The sequence below is a fragment of the Dryobates pubescens genome, chromosome 27 (genome assembly GCF_014839835.1).
Source record: "Dryobates pubescens isolate bDryPub1 chromosome 27, bDryPub1.pri, whole genome shotgun sequence".
In the NCBI taxonomy this organism is placed as follows: Eukaryota; Metazoa; Chordata; class Aves; order Piciformes; family Picidae; genus Dryobates; species Dryobates pubescens.
Window position 1 is genome coordinate 11178584 of NC_071638.1, and position 27004 is coordinate 11205587.

Here is a 27004-nt window from a genome sequence, read left to right on the forward strand (position 1 = left end):
TCTACCTATGGCTCCGATATTCAACCCAGTTTCAATATGCTGTGATTTCACAGGACGCCCTTCTAGCGCCTGCCCAGCATGAACCAGTCAAGAGGAAGGAGAAAGATACTCTGACAACTTCACAGCTACTTACTACATGAAGAGCTCAAGGGTTTTATTATTTCTCACTGCAGCTGCTGCTCCCACCAAACTCACTCCTCCTCTACACAAGCTGCTGGCACCCTTTCAGCTGCTCCAGAACAACGATTTCTGCAGCCATGCAGGAAGGCAGAATAGAAGCTAAGGGGCTGCCAGAGCACGCTGCAGCTAATCAAACAGCAGCACAACTGAGAAGGTCATGAGAAGGACAAAAAGAAGTCTGCTTAATTCAGTCCTGCTTTGGGATGAAATAATAAAATCAGTTCTTGAGATTCAAAGTGTTTGGTTCAACAGTGGAGACAGAAGCATAAACTGGTCAAGCAACACTTCAGCCCAAAGTCTACCTCTCCACTATCTCCTCTTCAGCCTGCAGCTGTGCTTCCCTTCCAGCCCTCCTCTGCACACTTAATTCCTAGCAAAACCAATCCATTCCAGACTCCCTCCTCCTCCCCTCTAGTTACTCATCCTCAGTTTCACTTCCAACAAGCCATTTCCTCCTTCCCTAGCACACCCTGATAGTTACCAAGAAGCACTTCTAAGAACAGCTGAAACTAAACTTACTGCGTTGTGCCTCAGGTACCTTCTGCTAACTCAGACACATACCTACAGCCACAGTCCTGCCTGCTATTCCTCACAGCCAGGTCAGAAGGAACATCAAGAGTTTAGTTTACCAGAGCTCCCAGAAGAAAAAAATAGAGGAAGAAAAAAGAGAGAGAGAACAATGTCTGGTGTGTTCTGTTCACACTTTCAGCTTCAGTGACACACAGAAAACACAGGAGAAATCACTGTGCCCTCCAACCAAACAAACAGCTGCATGCTAACAAAACTTTGCTTTTTCTCCCTGAAATCTCAGAAGAAATCAGGCATTAACAACAGTATTTGGGGTAAACTTGGCTCATTTCTACAAGAAAATGCCTTGCAAATCTCTGCCAGCTCTGGCTATATTTGGCTGCTATATAAATGCAAAAGGCTTTCATTAAAAAAGCTTTCCCATACCTTTTTGATTTTTAGCTTTTCTTCTTCAGCAGAACACAGCTTGATTTCTGAGTTTGCACCAGGCTGTTGAAGAGACCTCTTTGCTTCACCTGTTCTCTGTGCCTCAGCATCAGCCAAAGCTATGCTGGGTGTACCTGAAGCCTTGTCCTCAGCCGCATTTGAAGAGGCAACTCCAGTGTCTGCTGGAATCTAATTTGTGTGGGAAACAGAATGGCAAAGGAGAGAGTCAAGGGACCTGACCACCCCAAGTCAAATTGCATTTCAGATGCCAGCACAGAACCTAGGAACTGTAAATCCTGTGAGAAGTGTTTGACAACACGTCTCTGAAACTTGCCCTGCACACTGATACTGAGGGAGTACTGGCCAGAAAGAAACCACAGAACGGCTGAAGGTGGAAGGGACCTCAAAGATCAGCCGGTTCCAGGTCCTGCCATGGGCAAGGACACCTCCCACTAGACCAGGTTGCTGAAGGCCCCATCTAGCCAGGGCTTAAATGCTTCCAGAGCTGAGATATCCAACAATGTAGCCAGTAATTCTAGATGGATTCTAGAAGCTATGAGCCACCAATGTGCACTTGCAGGCCAGAAAGGCAATCAAATCCTGGGCTGCATCAAGAGAAGCATAGCCAGCAGGTCAAGAGAGGCGATTCTCCCCCCACTACTCCACTCTGGTGAAACCCCATCTGGAGTACTGTGTTAGTTCTGGAGCCCCTGTTACAAGAAGAATCTGGAGGTGCTGGAACATGTCAGAGAAGGGTCACAGGGATGATCAGAGGGCTGGAGCTCCTCTGCTATGGAGACGGACAGAGAGTTGGGGCTGTTCAGTATGGAGAAGAGAAGACTCCAAGGACACATTATTGTGAACTTCCAGTATTTGAAGGGGACCTACAAGAAAGCTGGGGAGAGACTTTTTACAGTGTCAGGGAGTGATAGGACTTGGAGGGAATGGAGCAAAACTAGAAATGGGTACATTCAGATTGGATGTTAGGAAGTAGTTCCCCATGAAGGTGGTGAGACACTGGAACAGGTTGCCCAGGGAGGTGGGGAAAGCTCCATCCCTGGAGTTTAAGGCCAGGCTTTTGCCTCTCTAATTTGGTGGGGGCTGCTTTGCCTTAGGTATCTCCTTAGATGGTTCCTCTTCCACCTTCTCATCCACATTGCCCTCGGCCTGCAGGGCCTCATACCTCTAGTGCAAGGGCAATGGGAGGGGCAGGGAGGGCCAGTATGGATTCCCCTTGCTTCCCCTAACAGGGACCTGTATCCATCCCTCCCTGTTTCTGGGGACACCTCCCTCACCTCCCTGCAAAGCCTGTTCCCACACATCTAGCTCCCTTTCACATTCTTGTATAGTTCTGAGCCTAGATACTTCATCCTTTAGCTCAGCCACTTCATCCTTAAGCTCAGCTACCAGGTAAAGGAGAAAACTCACCTGGGCACACCTGACACAGGTGTTGTCTCCTTCCCCCTCCATTCCAAGTGCCAGGTTCCAGCACTCTCTGCAGCTAGCAGCCTGGACACCTATGTGCTTATGCACCAACTCTGTCTGGGTACCTACTGATTTTCTAACAGTCTTTGGCTGAGTTGTTACCATGGTTCAGAGGCTACCACAGAGGCAGTGGGAGAAAAAAAATAAAGCAACCCCAAAAATACAACAAACATTAAATTAATTAGGTAAAGATTGAAATGCTAATTCTCTAACCCTAAAAGTCCTTGGGAAGAAGTATGACATCTACACATACCTGGAATCTTTACAGTGTTAAGAGGAACAGCTCCTGCTGTTGTTCCCTATCACTAGCAGCATGCTTTTAGCTTTGAACAGCTCTTTAACACACCGACCCCCCTTGCAGTCCACAGGGGGGTGTCTGATAGAGCATTTTACTTCAAAGCCTGCATCCTAGACATCCAGTACTCCTGTGCTCTTCGAAGGCAATTCCACCTACATTTGCAGAACAAAGACACTGAACACACCGAGGTCCCCTGTCAGCTGGGGCTTTACCTGCTCTTCAACAGCTGCTGGGTTTGTAGCACTGCTGGCCCTCTGGAGAGCTTCAGCCACGTTATCACTTGATAAACTGAATGAGTCAGAAGGAGCCAGGGAGGCAGAAGGCACAGAGTGCTCCAGAAGAACATCAGGAGACACGTGGACTTCAGATACTAATGCAAGGAATGGAAACAGAAAATGCATGCACAATAGGAAGAGGCAGTCAAAGATTTACTGTTTCTGACACCTGTACTGAAAAAAGAAAAAGCCCTCCCACTCCAACTCAGCATTGTCAATGAGAAGCAAGTTAATTCACAGCCTGGTAGAAAAGAAATAATCTTGTTTCCCAGACAAACCACCAAGACCAAAGAAAAAACCCAACCCAACCAAACAGAAAACCACCACAACAAAAACAGATCAGCCACAAGTACTACATTTAATTGAGGATAGAAAACTTCTTTCCTGTGCTTACACTGCTTTGAGCTCAGCGCGAATGGAGAGCTGCTAGGAAGTGATCAGCTGCTTACAGAATGAGTGGCTCCATTAACAGCTATCAATTAACAGGCAGTACCACCAGAAGTGCATAAAGAGCCTCCAAAGGCATGCACAGCATTATGCAAAACTGGGGAGCTTTAGTGGTTTCCTCAGCTATTTTCCCCTTTTTTAGCTTAGCAAATTCCTCAGTTTTCCCCTTTCCAAACCCAACACTTTCCATCACTGTGCTTGCAGATCTGGGATTCACCAGCACGACCTGCATCTCCCCAGCTAATGGGCAATGAGCAGCAGGATCAGCAGGCAAATGCTCCTTCGTGCTGAAGCTGACAGCAGCTGTTGTGGACTCCAGCTGGGATGAAGGTCCCCCCCATAGGGAACACTTGGCTGCTTCTCCACACACATCTCTTGCAGCAGCACAGCAGAGGGAGGAAGGAAAACCACTCTGGTGCACTTTCAAGATGGTGCCTTACAGTTCACAGCAGAAAGCTCTCCCCCAGGTTTTATTCTTCCAAAGCCAAACACTTCAAGGAAATAATTAGCCTAGGATTGCAACTTGGTAAATCCAGAACTGTATGAAAATGCAAATTTAATTTCCCAGCTTCTTATTTAAGTAACACTTAAAAACAGCCTCCAAATGCTTACAAGCTGCAACCATTTAGCTAAAGCTCAGAAACAAACATTTCAGCATCCAGTGACCACAAAACATAAAAGGCCTGGCTTGGTTTGGGGTTGGTTTGTATTTATTTGGGGTTGGTTTGTATTTGTTGTTTCTGTTACCTTGGTGGCTTTGGGGTTAGTTTGCTTTGCTTGTTTGTGGAGTTTGCTTCTTGCTAGGTTCTTCTGGTTTTTGGGGGGTTTGTTTGCTTGCTTGTGGGGTTTGCTTTTTGCTGGATTGTTCTGCTTTGTTGGGGGGGTTGGTTGGTTTGTTTAAAGAAATTGGTTTCCAGAGAGCTGCCCAAGTATTGTCAACAATTGTCTTTTAAGATAGTTTGGCAGCTGGAAGGATGAGCCAGAGGAGATGGTTATCCAGTAAAGGCACACCAAGACAATCCTTTAACTGTATGTAAACTCCAAAGAGCCAGACCTGAAAAGCTCTGTGGCTCACATTTAAACCCACAGATCCTGGCAATGAAGAGCAGTCCAGAACTGAATGAAGCCCTGCACCATTACCAGCAGAGACCCTGGAACCCTGTCCAGTCTCCCTAAGGACATATTAGCTTTCTGCTACTGCTTCTCATTTCTCCACCTCCCTGTATTATGCAGAAGCCAAATACTTCTTATGAAGAGAAAAGCGAAAATCACCATCCAAACACAACAGCCCAGCCCCCTGCAAGCCCTCCAGCACAATGAACAAATACAGCAGCTTGTCACCACTGTCTGTTACTCTTCTGTGTGCTAACAATAGCAGTGATGACAGGCCAGCCAAACATCACTGGTTTTCACATCAGGGTTAGCAATACCTGTGGAAAATGCTGCCCAGGCAATGGCAGGGGATGTTGTCTGCTTCTCACCAGCTCCAAACTCGTAACTCTCTGCTGCCTACAAACACACACACACACACCAAAAAATGGTAAATACTTCACCAAAACTGGTAACTGTTTCACCAAAGGCTCAAATTGTTATAGAACCAGTTGAAAACAGTTGCATTTCCAAATTAACTCACTGGAGGGACGTACCTCGAACCCTCCGAAGTCATCGTCGTCCATCTTTCAGCTGGCCCTGGAAGAGAGCAGAAATCTTGATTCCAATGCAAACCCAACCCCACTGAGTTGTCACACCCCCTTCACTCACAACACAGCACAGCTACAGGCATGGTGGGAGTCTCCAAGGAGAGGCTCAGGTAGAAGCAGTCACTGTGCCCAAGCCCCAGCAGTGTGCTCACACCATGCACTGTACTTCAGAGAAATAGGAGCTTTTGTTTACCACTCCTGTAAGAGGAACCTGACGATTTTGTGGTCAGCTGGGAGACCCAAAGCCATACTGGGCCAGGCCTTTGTATTACACAGAATTACAGAAAACATTCATGTTAGAAAAGACCCTCAGGATCACCAAGTTCAACTGATAACCCTACTCTGCAAGGGTAACCCCTAAACCATATCCCCAAGCACCACATCAAACCACTTCTAAACACCTCCAGGGTTGGTGACTCCACCACCTCCCCAGGCAGCCCATTCCAATGGGCAATCACTCTCTCTGTGTAGAACTTCTTCCTAACCTCCAGCCTGAACCTCCCCTGGTGCAGCTTGAGACTATGTCCTCTTGTTCTGGTGCTGGTTGCCTGGGAGAAGAGACCAACATCTGCCTGGCTACAACCTCCCTTCAGGTAGTTGTAGAGAGCACTAAGGTCTCCCCTGAGCCTCCTCTTCTCCAGGCTAAGCAACCCCAGCTCCCTCAGCCTCTCCTCACAGGGCTGTGTTCCAAGCCCCTCACCAACTTTGTTGCCCTTCTCTGGACACCTTCCAGCAAGTCAACCTCCTTCCTAAACTGAGGGGCCCAGAACTGGACACAGGACTCAAGGTGTGGCCTAACCAGTGCAGTGTACAGGGGCAGAATGACCTCCCTGCTCCTGCTGGCCACACTGTTCCTGATGCAGGCCAGGATGCCATTGGCCCTCTTAGCTGCCTGGGCACACTGCAGGCTCATGTTCAGCCTACCATCAACCAGTACCCCCAGGTCCCTCTCTGCCTGGCCGCTCTCCAGCCACTCTGACCCCATCCTGTAGCTCTGCATGGGGTTGCTGTAGCCAATGTGCAGAACCCGGCACTTGGATGTGTTCAATCTCATGCCACTGGACTCTGCCCATCTGTCCAGCCTGTTGAGGTCCCTCTGCAGAGCCTCTCTACCCTCCAGCAGATCAACTCCTGCCCCCAGCATGGTGTCATCCACAGTCTCTTTCAGACTGAATCTCCATTTGGATGTTACCTGGCTCACCAATGTGCTCCTCCTAACCTCATCACACTCTCAATCAGAAATGAGTATCCAGCCTTTCACCCAAGCACTCATCTCCACAGCTTTCCTGAAGTCTTCCTAATCTCCAAGGTCTCCCAAAGTCAAGGGGCTTGCATGAGAACTTTCTCAGATAGCACCAGAAAGTTTCTCTTAGAAAAGCACTACTTAACTGATCAAGATAAATGAAAAAAAAGGGTATTTTACAATGGGATTTGAATGTCTTCAAGGGGAAAACAAGCACTGGTCATGCTCAGGTGGCCAAGAAGGTCAACAGCATCCTGGCCTGCATCAGCAATGGTCTGGCCAACAGGAGTAGGGCAGGGATCATGCCCCTTTACTCACAGCACTAGGAATCCCACACCTCAAATACTGGGTTCAAGTTTGCACCTTTCAGTCCAACAAGGACATTAAGGGGCTGGAGCAGGTCCAGAGAAAGGCATCAAAGCTGGTAAAGGGTCTGGAGAACAGGGCTGGTGAGGAACAGCTGTGGGACCTGGGGGAGAAGAGGAGGCTGAGGGGAGACCTCATTGCTCCCTACAGCTCCCTGAAATTCTACCAGGGAAGGGTTAGGTTGAAGGTTAGGGAAAATTTCTTTGCTGCAAGAGTGTTGAGGGATTGGAACAGGCTGCCCAGGGAGGTGGTGGAGTCACCATCCCTGAAGGTGTCCAAGAAACATGTGGCCATGGCACTTGGGAACAGAGTTTAGTGGCCACAATAGTGTTGGGTTGATGGTTGGACTCACTGATCTTGGAGGGCTTTTCCAACTGAAACAATTCCATGATTCCATCAGGATTGTCAGATATCTTGTGAAAGTTAAGACTGTAGAAAAAGCTTTCCAAGATAGGGAAACAGAGAGATGGTGCTTTAAAAGCTGTACCTATTGCTCTCAGACAGAGCAGTCAAGTCCCCAGTACCTCAACACATGGCCCTGAAAGCAGGAAATAACCCAGGCTGGCTGCAGATCTAGCAGCAGGATTGCTGCCCAGCAGGTTCTTCTGCCCAGAGGAGCCTTCTGCAGCAGCAATGAAGATGACCCAAAGCAGCGCAGCCCAGACCTACCCTCTGCAGCATAGTTCTGTGCCTAGCAGCAAAAAGAGCCAAACATTTTCCATTGCAAAGCTGCTTTTCCAAATCAGCACTGTGATTAAATCCAAATGATTTCCTGCCTTTCCCATCTCTCCTTAGCTGTCTGGCAGCATCAGCACAAATTGCAGCAGAAAAAGCCTGTGGTGAATTTCTGGACATTTTTCTGCTACCACAGAGGTCCTTCCCTAGGCTTGTGGAGGGGCTGATTTACAAACTGAGCAGCATTTTTGAGTTGCAGCCTGAATTTTTATCTATTTCCACTTAAATTGCAATTCCTGTTACAAAAAATACAGGGTATTTTTCTCAGCAAATGACAGGAACTCAGGATATTCATGGCTGGCCAAGGAAGGGCATCAGATGTATTAAAAAATGGTGACAATCTCTGAGAGGTGTGCGAAGGGTGAGCCAAAAAACCTTCAGGGTCTTTAGAGGAGGTCTGAACTCTGTAAAGTTAATTGTCTTCAGTTAGAATACACCACAGGCTGGAGAAATATTTCTTACTGTGAAAGTACATGTTCAGAAACACCAGAATCCAATGGGGTTCGAGCAAATCTGCCAATGAAATGTTAGTATGTCAGAAGGGGACACTCAGGTTATATCCACTGCCAAAAGTCACCATCAAGATAGACTTGAACCCAAACACGCATCTTCCAAAGTGTGACTCAGGAATTTCCAAGTCCTTATTGACAGACCTCACTCATTAAAATCCCTTCCAAGCAGGTTTGGTTCAATCTGTGTAAGCAGAGACTTGGTGAAATCGGAGCGTTGCCCAGCGATCACGTAGCAGGTAAATACATTTGGAGAGACTTGGAAGAGCTCTGCTGGGTTTGTGCTGGCTTCTTTTTTAGGAGAGAAAGAAGGCAGCTGGGTATTTTCCCCGTCAGTGCTACCCTCACACATCCTCTTACCATTCAGAGGTAGAATACAGAACTCAAAACACTAAGCCATGCAGACACAAATGATTGCTGTCGGAGCTGCAGAGCTGGAATAGCCTTGCTGAAGCAGACAGCAGAGTTAACAAGGCCAGAATGTCACTGCTGTCACACTGCCTGCTATGAACTGAGAGGGAGGTGGTGGAGTCACCGTCCCTGGAGGTGTTCAGGAGGGAATTGGACGTGGCACTTGGTGCCATGGTTTAGTCATGAGGTCTGTGGTGACAGGTTGGACTTGATGATCTTTGAGGTCTCTTCCAACCTTGGTGATTCTGTGAACTGCCACCCTAACCAGACTGGTGACTTCTACAGGTCTGCAGAAGGCAGCTCTCAAGCAGCAATCAGAGCAGCTGTAGAGAGACTTCAGACAGGCAAACAAGCATCCACCTACACAGCATGGGTCACAACAGCAGCTCCCACAGCCCAGAGTTATTCCAAAGGACCACAGCAGATTTTCTCCCAGCAGAGCAAGATTTCCATGGCCTCAGAACTGGAGAAAGTACATTCAGCTGTGTTTGAAAGCACCGAGGGGAACACTTTGATAGCCTTGAACAGCACAAGAGCATTTAGCTCTAAGAAATGTTTGACTCATTTATCACCTAGATAACAATGCTAAAAATATGGCCAAATACTCAACTCTGAATTCCACACCCTATTCTGGTGAAGTCAAAAACCAAACCAAAACCATATTTCTGGCATAAACCAAGAGCAGAACCAGCCTAACATCTCACACAGAGCTGGGAAGCAGCACTTCTTAATCCAAAAGGAGTAATCAGACTTCTCTTTCCTCACAGACTAGGAACACACTTTGTGGCACTGAAGAGGAAGAATCACATTAAGTGCTGACACTCTGCAGGAGGGCTTACAAAACAGCACAAAACCCTGAAACAGCTCTCAGTCTCACCACGGCTAAATGTGGGCTCTTAAAATATGTCTGATACTAGAGTTAAGTAACTGTAAAATTGGGCAAGGAGAAGCCAGCCTTAAAATGACAGATTCATAGAAGTTATAACTGGAAAAGACACAGGAGGGCATCCAGCTCAGGGCGTTTCCAAACGCTACTCCTCAAGCCACTTGTATCCTACGGGGCTTGAGGCAAGTCTCCTGTCAGACTCTCGTAGAAGGCGGGAAACTTTTCCTGGATGATGAACAGGTAGGGCTCTGCATTTTCAGGAGATGTTATCAGCACATTTCTATTCTTCAAATCACAAAACACTTCAAAGCCAGAGTTCAGAGCAGCGGGTCACCCAATCCAAACTCCTGCTCAAGGCAGGGTCAGCAGTGCCTTCAGCTCAGGATGCTCAAGAACCCCTTCTCTATGGCTGATAAAGTGCATAACCGATATATTCAAACAGGCAACTCAGAGCTGAGAGGCTGGCAAGCTTCCCAACTGATGATGCAGTCACTAGCCCCTGCCTATAGGGGGTGGTCAATAAGGTCAGGGGTGACCTTATTGCTCTCTATAACTACCTGAAGGGAGGTTGTGGACAGGCAGAGGTTGGTCTCTTCTCCCAGGCAACCAGCACCAGAACAAGAGGACACAGTCTCAAGCTGCACCAGGGGAGGTTTAGGCTGGAGGTTAGGAAGAAGTTCTACACAGAGAGAGTGATTGCCCATTGCAATGGGCTGCCCAGGGAGGTGGTGGAGTCACCATCATTGGAGGTGCTCAGGAGGAGACTTGATAGGGTGCTTGGTGCCATGGTTTAGTTGATTAGGTGGTGTTGGATGATAGGTTGGACACAATGATCTTGAAGGTCTTTTCCAACCTGGTCTATTCTATTCTATCAGCTTCACACAGGTCAGAGAGGACTTTGTGGAATGCAGATTTGTGTCAGTCACACCAAAATCATGGCTTTGACTACAAGAGGAGCAGGAGCCATTCACAAGGAATAAGACAGAAAAATACAGGCAAGGAAAAAAGTCTCTTTTCCCCCTTCCAACCATCAGGAGGAGAAGCAATGTTGTAATCCCACCAGAAGCAGCAAAAGCAGCAGTGTTTAGAGGGGTTTCTGTCCTGGTTTGAGGCTGGACAGATCCTCTATTGCCCTAATGACACTCTCACAAATGGATTGCAAAGTGATGGAAAGTTTAAATGGCAAAAAGCAATTAGTGTTTTACAGAAGCTATAAAGCATAGTGGCAAAGAATCCCAAAGCGCACAGAGTCCCTTACAGTACACCCAAAGGCCTCCCAACACTTCCCTTCTCCCCACCTGAGGGTATACCCAAGACCCTCCAGGGCTCTTTTCCCCCCCACTGTTAGGCTACTCTCAGGCTGGCCAGGTCTGAGACTGTGCCATGCTTCCCCCCACCAACTTGTCCTCCTGGCATTAGGCCTAGCCAGACCTAAGAGGCCTTGAGATACTCCCCCATGGTTACCTGATAGGGAGCAGAGAGGGAAGAAAGAGGAAGAGAAAGCCTTTGCAGCTGGATTTATAGGGTGCAGGATCTTATTGGTAGAAATACACTATGTCCTGTGTCCACCTACGGGGTTGGACACTCAAGACACTGGAGGTGTAACCTGTGTGGCAGCAACAGGAGGCACCCAGCCTAAACTGCCACAGTTTCACACAAGAGGAACATCTCATGCAACCCACAGGACCACTCTAAATGCCTTTCCCACTTTGTGGTGGCTTGAAAATTCCCACCAACATAAAATTGCCAAACCAGCTCAGCTGAAAGCAAATGAAGCTGTACTCACAAGCACAACTACAATCTAGAAATATGGAATGAAATGAATATATACAAACTATACAACATTTACTTGTATGTACAATTTATAAACAGCACAAGAGCCCCTCTGGATGAAATCAGAGGGCTGCCAACAGCTTCTCCCTCCCTGCTCCCTTCCCTTCCCCCTGTACAGAGGACAGGAGAAAGAAAGGAGAAAAGCAGAGAGTTGCTGTTAGTACTTAACCACAAAAAGAACACAGCCAAGGTCAGAAAAGCCAGCAGAAGCAGCTAGCTAGAGTGTAAGAAGCCAAAAAGAGGGAAAGTTAGCATACAAAACTAACTTCATGTTGGTTTTCAGACCAATGGCATTATTTAGACCTTATCATTATTTTCCTTTTTACATGCAGTAGTAATTTAATTACATTCTACCACTTTTCTACACAAGATCTGTGGAAAAATTTTCAGGCACAGCCTAAAACTACAGAATCACAGAATCACCAAGGTTGGAAGAGACCTCAAAGATCATCAAGTCCAACCTGTCACCACAGACCTCATGACTAAACCATGGCACCAAGTGCCACATCCAATCCCCTCTTGAACACCTCCAGGGATGGTGACTCCACCACCTCCCTGGGCAGCACATTCCAATGACGAACGACTCCCTCAGTGAAGAACTTTCTCCTCACCTCGAGTCTAAACCTCCCCTGGTGCAGCTTGAGATTGTGTCCTCTTGTTCTGGTGCTGATTGCCTGGGAGAAGAGACCAACTCCCTCCTGGCTACAACCTCCCTTCAGGTAGTTGCAGACAGCAATAAGGTCTCACCTGAGCCTCCTCTTCTCCAGGCTAAACAATCCCAGCTCCCTCAGCCTCTCCTCATAGGGCTTGTGCTCAAGGCCTCTCCCCAGCCTTGTTGCCCTTCTCTGGACACATTCAAGTGTCTTGTATTTCAAAGAACATTTTTAGAACACCAGTGATCCCCAGCACACAACTGAACACCAATAAATGCACCTTTTATAAGCAAAAGAGTGGCAAAACCTTCAACAACTGCACAGAAGCACAAATGGAAGGAAATTCCTTCCTTACCTGGATGGAGTCCTTACACAAGAAGTTAGAATGCAAATATCCTTTGCAAGTCACTGCCACCTGGAAAGCCCTGGGCTAGTATGAGCAAAAAGTCTCTGACCTTCCACAAAAAGAGGAGTCTGCAAAATCCACTGCACAAGAACTTTGTGGTTTAGAACTTGGGAGTCCTCTTCTAATAGTACTAGATTTTGGGCATGTCAGCCCAGCCTAGGAGAATTCAGTGCTGAACACATCACTGATTCTAAAAACCAAGATGACTTTCAACAGAAAAAGAATCTTTCATGAAAAACAAATTAGTAATAATAAAGCTTAAATCAGTAGATCAGCTTGCTAAGCACTTAAATGAGGCTCTCTCTCCTAGTTACAAACAAAATAGTAAAGGTCCAAGTCTAAGGGATGCTCAGTAAGCCTGGCAGTAAACTATTCTGAAGGGTTGTTGTTTCTCTTCAGCAGAGCTTGCAAGACTGGCAGCTTACAGAATATTCTTCTGCCTCTGTTAGAAAAGCTGACAGGTGGCCAGTCACACACTAAGTTAAAACAAAGCCACTTAGCATAGCTCTAATTATTAGGCAAGCCAGGATATGACAGCAATGCCCCCAAACCAAAGTCTGCGTCTAGTTTCGGGCTCCCCAGTTCAAGTGAGACAGGGATCTGCTGGAGAAAGTCTAATGGAGACCTATGAGGATGATTGTGAGACTTAAAAATCTCTCTCCTGTGAGGAAAGATTGAAAGAACTGGAACTGTTTAGTCTTAAGAGAAGGCTGAGGGAGGATCTGAGCAATGTCTATAAATATCTGAGGGTAGATGTCAAGATGAAGGTGACAGTCTCTTTTCAGTGGTGCCCAGTGGTAGGACAAGGAACAACAGGTACAAGCTAGAACACAAGAGGTTCCACCTCAACATGAGGAGATACTTCTTCACAGTGAGGGTGACAGACCACTGGGAAAGGCTGCCCAGAGAGCTTGTGAAGTCTCCTTCTCTGGAAGCTTTCAAAGCCCACCTGGATGTGCTACTGTGTGTCCTGCCCTAGGTAATACTGCTTCAGCAGGGGAGTTGGACTCGATCACTGGAGGTCCCTTCCAAATGCCAGCATTTCATGATTCCATGAAAGTCAACAGCATTCATTTGTTACCCTATATTTCCCGTGGAGAGCAAGACTGACTTCTCCCAACTAACAAAACTGCTGTCAGCTTACTCCAAACCCTGCCTTCCACAGGTCACAGGGTTAACCTGAGGCAAGAAAAAAAGCTGCTAACCTGTTTCTCTGGCCTGAGATGCTACTACCCAAAAGAGTAAGAATTACAGCTCATATTTTCAAGCCTTAGTGATTTCCATGCCTCAGTCTTACAACAGAACATCTTCAATCACAGCAATAATATTCTCTTTTCCCCCAGCCCCAACCAGATCCTGGGAAGGTTTAATCCAACCACTGAAACAAGCCATGACTGCTCATTACAAACTGGAACCCTTTGCTTTGCAAGCACCATCAGAAGCAGAAAGCCCAGGCCTTGCTCCTTCCCACACAAAGCAGAATGCATCATCCTTGACTTTTCTTTCCCTTTGCTAAGTACTTGAAGTCTCTATGCCTTTTTGTTCACACATCAAGCAGATGAATCTGACTTCTCCTACTCCCCTTCATGGAGAAGCAAGACATGTTTAAATTCATTTCCATACAAGTCCTCTGAAGCAATCTGGAAAGGCTGCAGGCTGCTCAACTCCCAGCCCTCCAAGCAGCAACGGGAAAACTTCCATCTGCTTTCCAGCAGCATCACTGCCAGGATGGCTGTGGACATGAGCCTGCCTTCTGGCTCCTGCACTTCTGCTCTGCTCCCACAAATAGCACACAACAAAGCTCCCAGCCCATGCCCTCTGACCAAACAGATGTGACTGACATCCTCTGCTGTCTTCAAGAACAATGTTTCCTTCCCGTGGCAAAGGCTGATTGCCACCAACACCTCTGTAGTGTGGAGAGGAAGCTGGCACTGGAGATCATGGATCAGAGCACAGCGATGGTGGGATTAAGCCTCAACACTTCAGCCCTTTCCCTTTCAATCAGAACACAATGCTGGAAAACCATTCCTTTCTCCAGGCTGACACTTTATACCCGCTGCACATTCCTAGAACATTCTTTTCTACTCCCACAGCATTTGACAGAGCTGTGCAGGCTCTGCTGTGGGCATTTCAGGAAGGCATTCTCTGGAAGCTCTCCTATCCAGCATTCAGCAGGACATTTTAGTACCAAGGATGTGATAAGGGCATTGATATCATGAATATTACTCATCAGTTAACAACTCAGCAAAACTTATTTCTCATTCAAGAGGAGTTAAACTTCCCCCCCAAAAGCCAAGAAGCCACCAGTCAGATTCTCCACCCACCTTATACCCCATTCCATTCTATCTCCTTCCCCAGCTAACCTACAAAGCTAGGCAGGGAGCATGTCAGGCATGCCCCAGAACACAACCCAAATGTCTGGTTTTATCCAAGCTCTGCACAAGTTCTCCTCAATTCTATCAGCAGTTAAAATATCAGCAAACAACAAGCTTCAGCAAGCAGCTCCTGCCACAAACAGAACAAACCCCAAGCAGACAGGGATCAGAACACCTCTGCCTCCTACAGCACTTTGCAGCGCTGGGGGCACTGGTGCCAGAGTGGTGTTAGAGGAGTAAGGAGCTCCATGCCCACATTACACCAGCACACACAGCGCCCAGGTAATTCAGAGAGCATGCCCTGGCTGGCAGCACAACTGGATGCACGACACTTGTGAGGTACAGGCAATCCATGCAGACCAGCCTCTGCTCACCACCGTGCCCAATTCAAAAGGCTCCACAGCTTCCCAGGCTCACAGAAACTAATGGAACCGGTTTTAAAACAGTGTGGTATATCCCCCAACCCCTTTCCTAAACTGGAAATATTTTAGTATCAGTCAGGGTTGGAAGGGACCACAAGGATCATCTAGTTCCAACCCCCCTGCCATGGGCAGGGACACCCCACACTAGAGCAGGCTGGCCAGGGCCTCATCCAGCCTGGGCTTAAACACCTCCAGGGATGGGGCCTCAACCACCTCCCTGCACAACCCATTCCAGGCCTTCACCACTCTCATGCTGAAGAACTTCCCCCTCATGTCCAGCCTGAATCTCCCCACCTCAAGCTTCATTCCATTCCCCCTAGTCCTATCACTACCTGAGATCCTGAGAAGTCCCTCCCCAGCCTTCTTGTAGGACCCCTTCAGATACTGGAAGGCCACAATGAGGTCACCTGGGAGCCTTCTCTTCTCCAGACTGAACAGCCCCAGGCAGGAGCATGCATGCCTACCAGATAGTCATCCTAACCATCATGTCTGGAGAAAAGAACAGCGCCAAGCTGTAGTGCAGAGTTATTTATTGATACATGGATATAATGAATCTGTGTATAATGTGCTGGAGAATACATGGAATTCATTAACAAGGATCTCAAATATTCACATAGCTCAATGCCTTTTGAAACCAGCACTGTTTAAAAAGAGAATTACTGACATTTATCCAACAAAAATCTTAGGCAGAAGTGATCCCTCCGGCAACCCTGAGAACAGAGGCAGAAGGCTCAGATTCCAAAGACTAAACCATGTGTAGAGTGGTATCTTTTAACTACATTAATTGCTGGGCAATTACATCCTCTTGAGTCAGCAGAATTCCCAAGGAAGACAAGTCTTGCTGGACTAAATCAAGCAAGAAAAAGCTTGACTACTCTAACAACAGCCATTTCATACCTACACTTGCACTCAACAACAATGAAACCCCACCGCATTTCACAATCACAAGTTTAAGGTAATTGCTGTAATTTTCTGTAGAGATTTGAAGAAAAAAAAGCCCTCTGTGAAGGGAGCACTTCAGCTGCTCTGGACATTTGTGAAGTATCAGGCTGTTGGAAAAGCATCAACAAAGCTCTTCTCCTTTGTTCACAGTAAGTAGCACATTGGGCTACTTCTATAATCCAACCACCACTTTTCCCACGACAAATCTTGCTGAGTGCACAACTTACACAGAAAATTATTAGCATAAAACATCTCACTACAGAAGAACAAAAGAAAATATTTTTTCAATTCCAAACTGCCAAGGTGAGAAATTCAAGCCTAGTGCATCTAATGAGAGCAGCTCAGAAAGCAGCCTGGCTGGCTGTCACCAGGAACCTGCACTGCACTGGTTAGGCCGCACCGTGAGTCCTGTGTCCAGTTCTGGGCCCCTCAGTTTAGGAAGGAGGGTGACTTGCTGGAAGGTGTCCAGAGAAGGGCAACGAAGTTGGTGAGGGGTTTGGAACACAAGTCCTGTGAGGAGAAGCTGAGGGAGCTGGGGTTGCTAAGCCTGGAGAAGAGGAGGCTCAGGGGTGACCTTATTGCTCTCTACAACTACCTGAAGGGAGGTTGCAGACAGGCAGATGTTGGTCTCTTCTCCCAGGCAACCAGCACCAGAACAAGATGACAGAGTCTCAGGCTGTGCCAGGGGAGGTTTAGGCTGGAGGTTAGGAAGAAGTTCTACACAGAGAGTGATTGCCCATTGGAATGGGCTGCCCAGGGAGGTGGTGGAGTCACCATCATTGGAGGTGTTCAGGAGGAGACTTGATATAGGGTGCTTGGTGCCATGGTTTAGTTATTAGGTGGTGTTGGTTGATAGGTTGGACTCGATGACCTTGCAGGTCTTTTCCAACCTGGTTCATTCTATTCTTTTGTTTCCAAAGAAAACAGTTTGTAATGCTAACCCTCAGTGCCAGGCTCCACCTGTATTGCACAGACTGCAAACAGTCTCCTGTGCAGCACAGATTGCTTTGCCCTGTACACATCTGCTACAGCTTTATGATCCCAAGGGATGACAAACAGAAGCAGGAGCCACAATTTGGAACCACCTAGACTAGCAATATCATTATTTAAACTACCAGAGAGACCTAAGAGTGGCCTGCCAGTACCCAAAGGAGGTTACAAGAAGGCTGCAGAGGGACCGTTTGCAAAGGCCTGCAGGGACAGGATGAGGGGCAATGGTTTGATATGACATAGAGCAGATTTAGATTGGATGTGAGGAACAAGCTCTGCACCATGAGGGTGCTGGAACACTGCAACAGGTTGTCCAAGGAGAGAGTTGAGGCCCCATCCCTGGAGATATTTAAGGTGAGGCTGGACAAGGCTCTCAGCAACCTGCTCTAGTGGAGGATCCCCTGGCTGACTGCAGGGGGTTGGACTGCATGAACTTTGGATGTCCCTTCCAACCCAAACCATTCTATGAACCTATGTATAAAACTACATGCCTGTATGTTTGATGTATAGGAAAAAAAAGACAGGATGCACTTACCCAAAGTCTCTGTACACCCAAGTCTTTACAGCACACAGTAATCTTAAATTTAATAGTTTCAGAAGAAAAAAAGTACATACCCTTTAACTCTCTTTTTGAGATCTTCAAGCACATTGGCACTTGTGTCTCCCCCTTAAGCAGACAGCTCTTAAATACTGTTCTTTCAACCCCAAGGAAGGGCAAGTCAGGCCCCTCTGCAAATGTTAAAAGGCAGTTCATGCTTACATGTATAGGGGTGACTCCAACAGCAGAAGAGCTGGACAGCTGGCTCACTCACAAACTAGAAAGCATTCACAGAAATCCTGAAGCACAAACTCCTGTGTCTCTTCCCACCTAAGTGAATCTGGCACTGCAGTATCACAGCTCACTCCAGCCTTCAGCAGAAAACCATTCTTCTGCCTTTTTTGTGAGAGTCATTTCGGAGTAGGCTGCCACTTCTGAACAAAGCATTTCTAGCACACAGCACCAGAACTGTTCATCCAACACCCACAAACTGAGCACCATGGGCTTTTAAATCCCAGCTACCCTCCTGGGAGCAAGGCATGCTTCTGATGGCCTTTCCCTGGTCTGCGAATCCAACACCCACAGGCAGGGCAGAGTCACTTCAGCAAGTTCTCCTCCATTTCACAGCCCACACATTGCAGGTACCACCACAGTCAGAAGCACCTTAGATCAGCAACCTTTTAGTCCCTTCCTCCACTGCAGGAGACCAGCAATCAGAAAAGCAGTGCCCAGATATTCAGCTTGAGTCCTTTACTGCTGAGAGCAGGATCTGCACTGGCACAACGATGACAGGATCCTGCCAGGGCTTTTTTGTATCTTCATATGCAAATGGCAGTCCTGAACCTTGCTAACAGGAGTCCTCCTGGCACTATGAATGAGTTTGTCTATCAGCAAAACATCTATTAATAGCTTTTACACTCAGTTACATTTTATTAACTTCTATCACAATGTTTATTTAACCTTCCAATGATTCTGGTTTACATTTCATGAATTCATTCTTAGTCACACTAATGATACACAAACACTTTAGCAAAGCAGACTGGAAATGGGGACCATAAGAACTCCACAATACCAAACTGCTAACTGGAATCCACTCAGGGAACAACTCCCAGCTCAACAACCCAGGTCTGAAACAGACTCAGCTCATCTCAGAATGAATCTGTGTCCAGAAAAAATGAGATCCCTTTTGGCTCCTTCAGATTTTCCCTAATGCTCCACCACGTAGCCCAAGTCAAACTGGGAGCACTTTACACAACCATACACTGCAGAACCTCATTGTCATGAGGTTTTCATACCCTTTAGGTACTGATCTAAACCCAAAGAAACCTCATTTCTCCACTGACATGTCCAAAGCTTTAAGCTTTCTTCAGCATTGGAGAATCATAGAACCACAGAATTGTTAGGGTTGGAAGGGACCTCAAGGATCATCTAGGCAGGAGCCCCCCACTATGGCAGGGACACCTCACACTACAGCAGGTTGCTCACAGCCACATCCAGCCTGGCTGCAAAAACCTCCAGGCATGAGGCTTCTTCCACCTCCCTGGGCAACCTGTGCCAGTCTCTCACCACCCTCATGGGGAAGAATTTCTTCCTGATATCCAATCTGAATCTACCCATTTCTAGTTTTGCTCCATTCCCCCCAGTCCTATCACTCCCTGACACTAAAAAGTCCCTCCCCAGCTTTCTTGTAGCCCCCTTCAGATACTGGAAGGCCACAATAAGGTTTCCTGGGAGCCTTCTCTTCTCCAGACTGAACAGCCCCAGCCCTCTCTGTCTGTCCCCATAGCAGAGCAGCTCCAGCCCTCTGCTCATCCTCGTGGCTGTTCTCTGGACACGGTCCAGCACCTCCAGGTCCTTCCTGTAATAGTGGCTCCAGAATTTGACACAGTACTCCAGGTGTGGTCTCACCAGAGAGAGGGGGAGAATCACCTCCCTCAATCTGCTGGCCACACTTGTTTTGATGCAGCCCAGGACATGATTGGCTTTCTGGGCTGGTGTGGCTCTGCGCACAAGATACAGCTCACGCAAATACATGGACAGAGAACTTAGGAGCCCAGCTCTTCATCTGCAAGAGACACCTGCATACCCCATTCTTTACTTTGCCCAGTGAAGGCACAGGGCACCCACTGAGCAATTTCCAGTCCTTCCAAAATAGCCCTCAGAGATGGTAACAAAGATCCCCAATCCTCTGCAGTCGGGCTCAGGAGGCAGCTCCTGACAGACAGAACCCCTGCAGATGATTAAAAGCCCCACACAGTACCAGGGAAGCATAGACCCAACCTCAGCAATGTCTCCTTAGTAGGTTTTTCCAGAAAGCAGGTACCTATTTTGAGTACAGAACAGATAAAATGCCTCTTCACCTGCCCCTCTTCTTACCTTTGTTCAGTGTGCCCATAAGAGCATGGCTAAGAAGCAGGCTGTCTGCAGCAGGGATCTTTGAAAAAGGCTTAGAGACAGTATTTGTCATCCCTCTCCGTTCATATTTATTCCTGTCCTCACCCAGAGCTGCATCTCCTCCCCAGAGTGTTCACAGAACAGAATAGACAATTTCAGTTGGAAGGGGCCTACAATGGCCATCTAGTCCACTGCCTGACCACTTCAGGGCTTACCAAAAGTTAAAGCCAGTTATTAAGGGCATTGTCCAAATGCTTCTTGAACACCATCATGCTTGGGGCATTGACCACCTCCCTGAGGAAGGCTGTTCCAGTGTTTGGCCACCCAATGTTTCCTCATGACCAGTTTAAAACTCCTTTGGCACAGCTGTGAGCCATTCCCACATGTGCTGGCACTGGGTACAGGAGAAAAGAGACCAGCGCCTCCCCCTCCGCTTCCCCTCCTCAGTAAGCTGTAGAGAACAATGAGGCCACCCCTCAGCCTTCTCTTCTCCAAACTAGATGAATCCAGTCCTTGGCTGCTCCTCATAAGGCATTCCTCCAAGTTCATTATATTCATATATTTTAATTTGTATTTTCATACACATTTATTGACAGTTGAAACAGATGATTGCAAATGGTCTATTTGCGTGCTTCTATTCAGATAAAAATGCCACCCCTCCAAACCCAGCTATGGTGCCCTGGCATGGCTGAGCTGTCCCACAAGCACTCCTGGGAGCATAAGCATTACAACTGCAGTACAGCTCTTCTGGGCCTACACCACCTGAAACCCAAGCAGCATGCTCAGGACATTCCCTGAGGTAATAGCACCAGGAACAAAACAACTGCTCTGGTAACAGATTCAAGCTCACAATTAGGAGATTTGCAACCAGAAGAATTTGGGGTCGGAAGCTTGGCACCTCAACAGGAGCTTGCACCCCCTGTATCTAGAGGGGCTCTGCAGAGGGACCTCGACAGGCTGGACAGATGGGCAGAGTCCAAGGGCATGAGATTGAACACATCCAAGTGCTGGGTTCTGCACATTGGCCACAGCAACCCCATGCAGAGCTACAGGCTGGGGTCAGAGTGGCTGGAGAGCAGCCAGGCAGAGAGGAACTTGGGGGTACTGGTCGATGGTAGGCTGAACATGAGCCTACAGTGTGCCCAGGCAGCTAAGAGGGCCAATGGCATCCTGGCCTGCATCAGGAACAGTGTGGCCAGCAGGAGCAGGGAGGTCATTCTCCCCTTGTACACTGCACTGGTTAGGCCACACCTTTAGTCCTGTGTCCAGTTCTGGGCCCCTCAGTTTAGGAAGGAGGTTGACTTGCTGGAAGGTGTCCAGAGAAGGGCAACAAAGTTGGTGAGGGGCTTGGAACACAGCCCTGTGAGGAGAGGCTGAGGGCGCTGGGCTTGCTAAGCCTGGAGAAGAGGAGACTGAGGGGAGACATTCTTGCTCTCTACAACTACCTGAAGGGAGGTTGTAGACAGGCAGATGTTGGTCTCTTCTCCCAGGCAGCCAGTACCAGAATAAGAGGACAGAGTCTCAGGCTGTGCCAGGGGAGGTTTAGGCTGGAGGTTAGGAGGAAGTTCTACACAGAGAGAGTGATTGCCCATTGGAATGGGCTGCCCAGGGAGGTGGTGGAGTCATCATTGGAGGTGTTCAGAAGGAGACTTGATGGGGTGCTTGGTGCCATGGTTTAGTTATTAGGTGGTGTTGGTTGATAGGTTGGACACGATGATCTTGCAGGTCTTTTCCAACCTGGTTCATTCTATTCTTTTGATTCCAAAGAAAACAGTTTGTAATGCTAACCCTCAGTGCCAGGCTCCACCTGTATTGCACAGACTGCAAACAGTCTCCTGTGCAGCACAGATTGCTTTGCCCTGTACACATCTGCTACAGCTTTATGATCCCAAGGGATGACGAACAGAAGCAGGAGCCACAATTTGGAACCACCAAGACTAGCAATATCATTATTTAAACTACTGTTTCCTAAGCCAAACAGAAAGCCCCAGCCATTAACATTGCAGTCCCCTAGGATTAGCTTAGGTACAGGCACAAACCTGACAGGAGGGCTGCACTAGAAGGAGTCTAAAGGTGACCGAGCTGGACAACACCTGACTCAGCCTTTCACTGCCCCTAAAAGTGTGCCTGAGCAGTTACTGTTGGGCCATTAGCATGCCAGATGTTAGCAGAGATGTACAAACACTAATTCACACATACTTGGTTCTTTGATGAAGAAAAGCACTGAACTGATGAAACCCTCCCATTCTGTCACCAGAGCTGCCAGTGGGAGCCTCTAAACCTCTGGATTCCAACCCTGTATCACTTTCAGACAGTGCAGGTTTCTGAAGCCAGCGCTCCACAACTGCCTGAGATTTCACTCCTTTCTTCCTGACCCAGCCTTTCATTAGCCTAGGCTTGAGTTTCTGCAGCTGAAAGCTTAGAACTCTGTGCAGATCTGTCAGCAGACACATTTAACAGACTGAAATCAGCAGGTGAAGCTAAAGCCATGGGCAGATTTCTCTCTGGAAGACAGAGTCTGACTTGTGGTCACTTCAGTGGCAAACAGCAAAAGGTGCATTCCTTCAAGGCATGACACAGGCATGGGGAATGTGTTTCTACCTGAGGACCCCAAATACCTTTACAGACATTGTGTCTGTCCCTGCAGCTCTGTCACAAAGGCTTGAAATCTTTACTAGACAGCATCTGTAATGATGCAGCCAGCAGGAAATCTTAGCCTCGTGTCTGCCTCTGCCCTTTTTGCATACAAAGGCCACATCCAGCTGCTGCAAATCTGCAGAAAGGATCCCTGAAAACACCAGTCTAGGAGCAGCCATCAGCACTTAAACACACCAGCACATGGAAAGTAATAAATCCAATTCACTTTCTTTTAAAAGTCTTCTGCAATTGCTTAATAATGATGCACACATAATTCTGCTTCTCCAGCCACACTCTGCAAGACAATTTACATTTTTAAGGCTTGGTCTCACTGGAAGAGTGGAGAGAAGCCCCAGAATCCATTTCAGCTACTCTGCAAATCAATCTGTCAGCTGAACAATACAAATGAGACAAGCCTGCTATAGCAGAAAACCAAAACTTCACACTGACCATCCCCAAACTCTCCAGGAAGAGAGAATCTGGATCCTGTCACAGATGAAGGAAGCCTGGGGACTGTGGTACTGTGCACTGAGGAGAACACCACCAGCTCCATTCCTTCCACTGCTGAAGGCTCCCTGCTGCTACCTAGGTACCACTCCTTCATGGACACCAAAAGAGGCCTCATCAGAAAAGCTAACTCCAACTTCACACTTCAAGGTGTTTATTTTTATTAACACAGCAAGGAGCATTTTTACACAAATCTGAAGTCTTCAGAAGCATGAGATAACCAAAAAGGTAAAACAACCCCACACTGAACTTCTGAGCTGCTCTTACAAATACCAGCAGAGCAGTGGAACAGAGCAGATGGTAAAGCACCACCTCTGAGAGTCAGCTCCCAACAGTCTTTAGATAATCAGAATGCCAGGGGTTGGAAGGGACCTCAAAAGGTCATTCAGGCCAACCCCCTGCCAAAGCAGCATCACCCAGGACAGTGTTCAGGCAGGTTTTGAATGTCTCCAAAGATGGAGACTCCACCTCTCTGGGCAGCCTGCTCCAGGGCTCCACCACCCTCAACTTAAGTTTCTCCTCTCCTTGTGGTTAGATGGAATTTCCTATATTCAAGTTTGTGCCCCTTACCTGTTCTCCTGTCACTGGGCACCACTGACAAAAGCCTGGCTCTGTGCTTGTCTTTCAGACAGTTTTCAATCCACCCCACTGCCCACTGATCTCACCCACACTTCCTAAGCTTGGCTGTGGGAGATGCTGTCAAAAGCCTTGCTCAAGTTAAGGTAGACAACATCCACTGCCCTCCCCTCATCCATCCACCCAGTCATGCCCTCACAGAAGGCTATCAGACTATTCAGACATGACTTCCTCTTGGTGAATCCATGGTGACTACTCCTGATAGCCTTCTTTTCCTCCACATGCTTTGAGAAAATGCCCAGAATGAGCTCTTCCATCACCTTCCCAGGGACGGAGGCAAGGCTGACTGGCCTGTAGTCCCCTGGGTTTTCCTTCTTGCCTTTTTCAAAGGCTGCATCGACATTGGCTTTCCTCCACTTCTCGGGCACCATGCCTGTTCTCCAGGCCCTAACAAATCTACCCCTTACAATGTGTTTAAAGGTTGATGGAGTTTGCATGACTTCATATTTACACTGTTTGTACCCCAAAACCTCTAGCATGCTAGGGAAAGCACCCTACACAACAGAAAGAACATAGCTGAAGGAGTGCTTAACCAGCTTTTGCTCCATTACTATGATCTAACTGGTTTTACATAAGCAGAAGGAACTGTCTTGTTAAGGGGATTTAAGCATCAGAAACTGCACAAAGGGACAAGAGCAGTTTACGAACCAGACAAGAAAATGAGAGCACTGGAGACTGACACAACCACCCTGTGAAGCTGAAGGTACTTAGAAGAACACAGGCAGAAGGCAGTGAGAACTGCTAAGCCTGAAAAGTCACTAAAAGTTTCTGTCACACCACAAAACTTCTTCCATTTTGTGTTGCAGGCTTTCCTGGAAGTTGGCTTTCAGTAGGGCAGGAGGAATCTGGCCCACTTCTCAGACACACAGCATGCTAACATATCCTAGAAGTTCTGTGAGCACCTAGAAAGTGCCAGTCATGGTCCTTAGGACTGCAATAAGGACAAGAAATGTGCATTACAGCACAGCTGTGCTTTGGCAGCTACAAAATTATGGAACCCTCCTCATCCTGAGGACCAGTTGACAGCACATAGGCAGCTACCATTGTCCAGGCACACACATTCTTCAGCAGCCTCTGACAGTAGGTGTGTCAATTGCAAAGAAATGCAAAGCAGCTGGTCTAACAGCCCATGGTGTCCAAGGCATGCAGAATACAAGCAAGGAGCACATAATTAAATGCACAAACACTTAAACTGCATTGAGAGCTCTCCTGATCAATGCCTCGAGTAACAGCAAAGGTCAGGGTACAGATTTGGATTAAAACATGTCCAAAGGTGAGTAACTCTATCTTCAGGTCCACTGTCTCAATCTGGGGTGTATAAAATCCACCTACCTCCTCTGATGAGCTGCATTAAACCACCACCTCACCTTTAAGGTAAAAGGAGTCAGTGTGTGGAGGCTGTACCATGCCAGGCTGAGACCAGAAGGCATTACTGGTGAAGCTGTTCGCCAAGACACGTGGAGGCACATGGGACAGAAGTTACTCTCCTAGTCATCTTCCTTTCAAAACAGCATGAAATGAATTTACAGCTCATTCTCAAGAACCTCTTTACAAGGTTCTGCAAAAAGCTCTGCAATCCTCTCCCATTCAGCATCCAGGTACCACCTGGCTGGCATTTCCTTTCCTTTTCTGCCAGCATGGAGTTCATCACTGCACTCGTGAACAGGCACTGTCTACCCTATAAACCATTTGAAAACAGTCAGTAGCCAGCTTCCTGCATTAGTGACAAATCACAGCTAGGGAGGCACTCAAAACAAACCCCTAAGCTTAAAAAACGTATGCAAAAGAGCAAAATATGAAGGGTAGGAGAAAGCAACACAGCCAGAAAGTGCTGAGAACAAGCAATCCAGCAAGCCTACAGAAAGAGACATTCAAGCACTGGCAAAAACTACCCAGATGCACTGCAACACCGCAGTAAGGCAGCAAGAAAGGCATTTACAAAGTGTAACTGATAGGCACAAGGAATTGCTAAAGTAAGAAAACTGCCTATAAAATAAACTACAGCCTGCTGAGAAAAAAAACAAAGCTGCAGACAGTTCATCAGGGCAGCACCCCAGAGCAAAAGAAGCTAAGCTCAGGTGCTGAGGTATTAAAGGGATACAGCCAACCCTATTACACACGAGAAGCCTCAAAAATGGCACTCCTGAAAGCCCAGATTCACTGAAAACAGTTTAGAAGCCTGAAGATTCAGAGAGATTTGCAGAAATACTTCAGCACCCAACTCCATTTTTAGTCATGGATATGAGGCACACAGGCACCTTTGAAACACCAGACCACATATTCCCCACAGCTTCAGACTGTTGACAGTGCTTGAAAATTTGGCCGCACAGTTTGGCCTCACAAGTGGAAGAGCAGAGAAGTCACAGCCAAGACTTCCAAACCCTCAGGCTACAGAGCTACTCACGACGTTCCCCTTCTGTTGACAGGTATATCAATTTTCTGGAGCAGGGAAGAGAAACTGCTGTTCTTCTAAGCTACTTTTTAAAGCTCCCTTGGTAGCAACCCTTAAATTACACCGCTAAAGCAGCCAGCACAGCACACGGGTATCAATACTGGTGGGCCTCAGCTGGGGCACAGGTAGGGCCTGGGGGCAGCACTGGAGGAGTCAGCCCTCGCCGAGAAACCACCTGCAGCAACCGTGGCAAACAGACTCCAGCACGGCCGGCACGGGGCCAGCTACACTCCCCGCAATCCCGGTTAGCAATGACCCAGCTGGAAGCAGCACCTGCCGCTTCCCCCCGCTAGGCTAACGCGGTGAGCAGCCACCGGCAGAGGAGGGCTGGGAGCGGCTTCCCCTCTTCACTGCAACCCGCCCGGCAGCCGGCGGGACCGCTGGACGCTCCGAGCTCTGCCGCCACCACCTCGCGGCGCCGGCCGCGGTTACCGCTCCCGCCGCCGCCCCGGGACAGCGGCTCCCAGACAGCCGCCGCGGCCGCGCAGCCTCACCCGGAAGTTGATTTTCACGACACTTCCCGCCCCACGTGCCACGCCCGCCAGTCACGTGCTGCCGGCCCCGCGCGCCGCCGCGCGCTGCCGGTTGGGCGCCGGCGAGGGCTCGGCGCGGGGCTGCCGCCGGGGACGGCGCCCGCTGCCACCGCTCTCCCCTGCTCTCCCCTGCTCTCCGTGCCCGGCGGCGGCGCATGGGCCGCCTCCGTCGCTGGTGAGTGTCGCGGGGAGTGGCT

General features: G+C 48.1%; 1 protein-coding gene across 1 annotated transcript in view; it reads right to left on the reverse strand.

The window, feature by feature from the left end:
• Positions 1–26675, reverse strand: part of CCDC91 (coiled-coil domain containing 91) — a 105027-nt gene extending 78352 nt beyond the window's left edge. The window contains exons 1-5 of the mRNA XM_054173897.1: positions 26548–26675; positions 5286–5328; positions 5070–5148; positions 3130–3287; positions 1135–1323 (exon numbers count right to left, since the gene is read on the reverse strand). Of these exons, the coding sequence (XP_054029872.1) occupies positions 1135–1323; positions 3130–3287; positions 5070–5148; positions 5286–5315 (456 nt within the window). The 5' untranslated portion in view covers positions 5316–5328; positions 26548–26675. The remainder of the gene's footprint in view (positions 1–1134; positions 1324–3129; positions 3288–5069; positions 5149–5285; positions 5329–26547) is intronic.
• Positions 26676–27004: the final 329 nt, after the last annotated feature.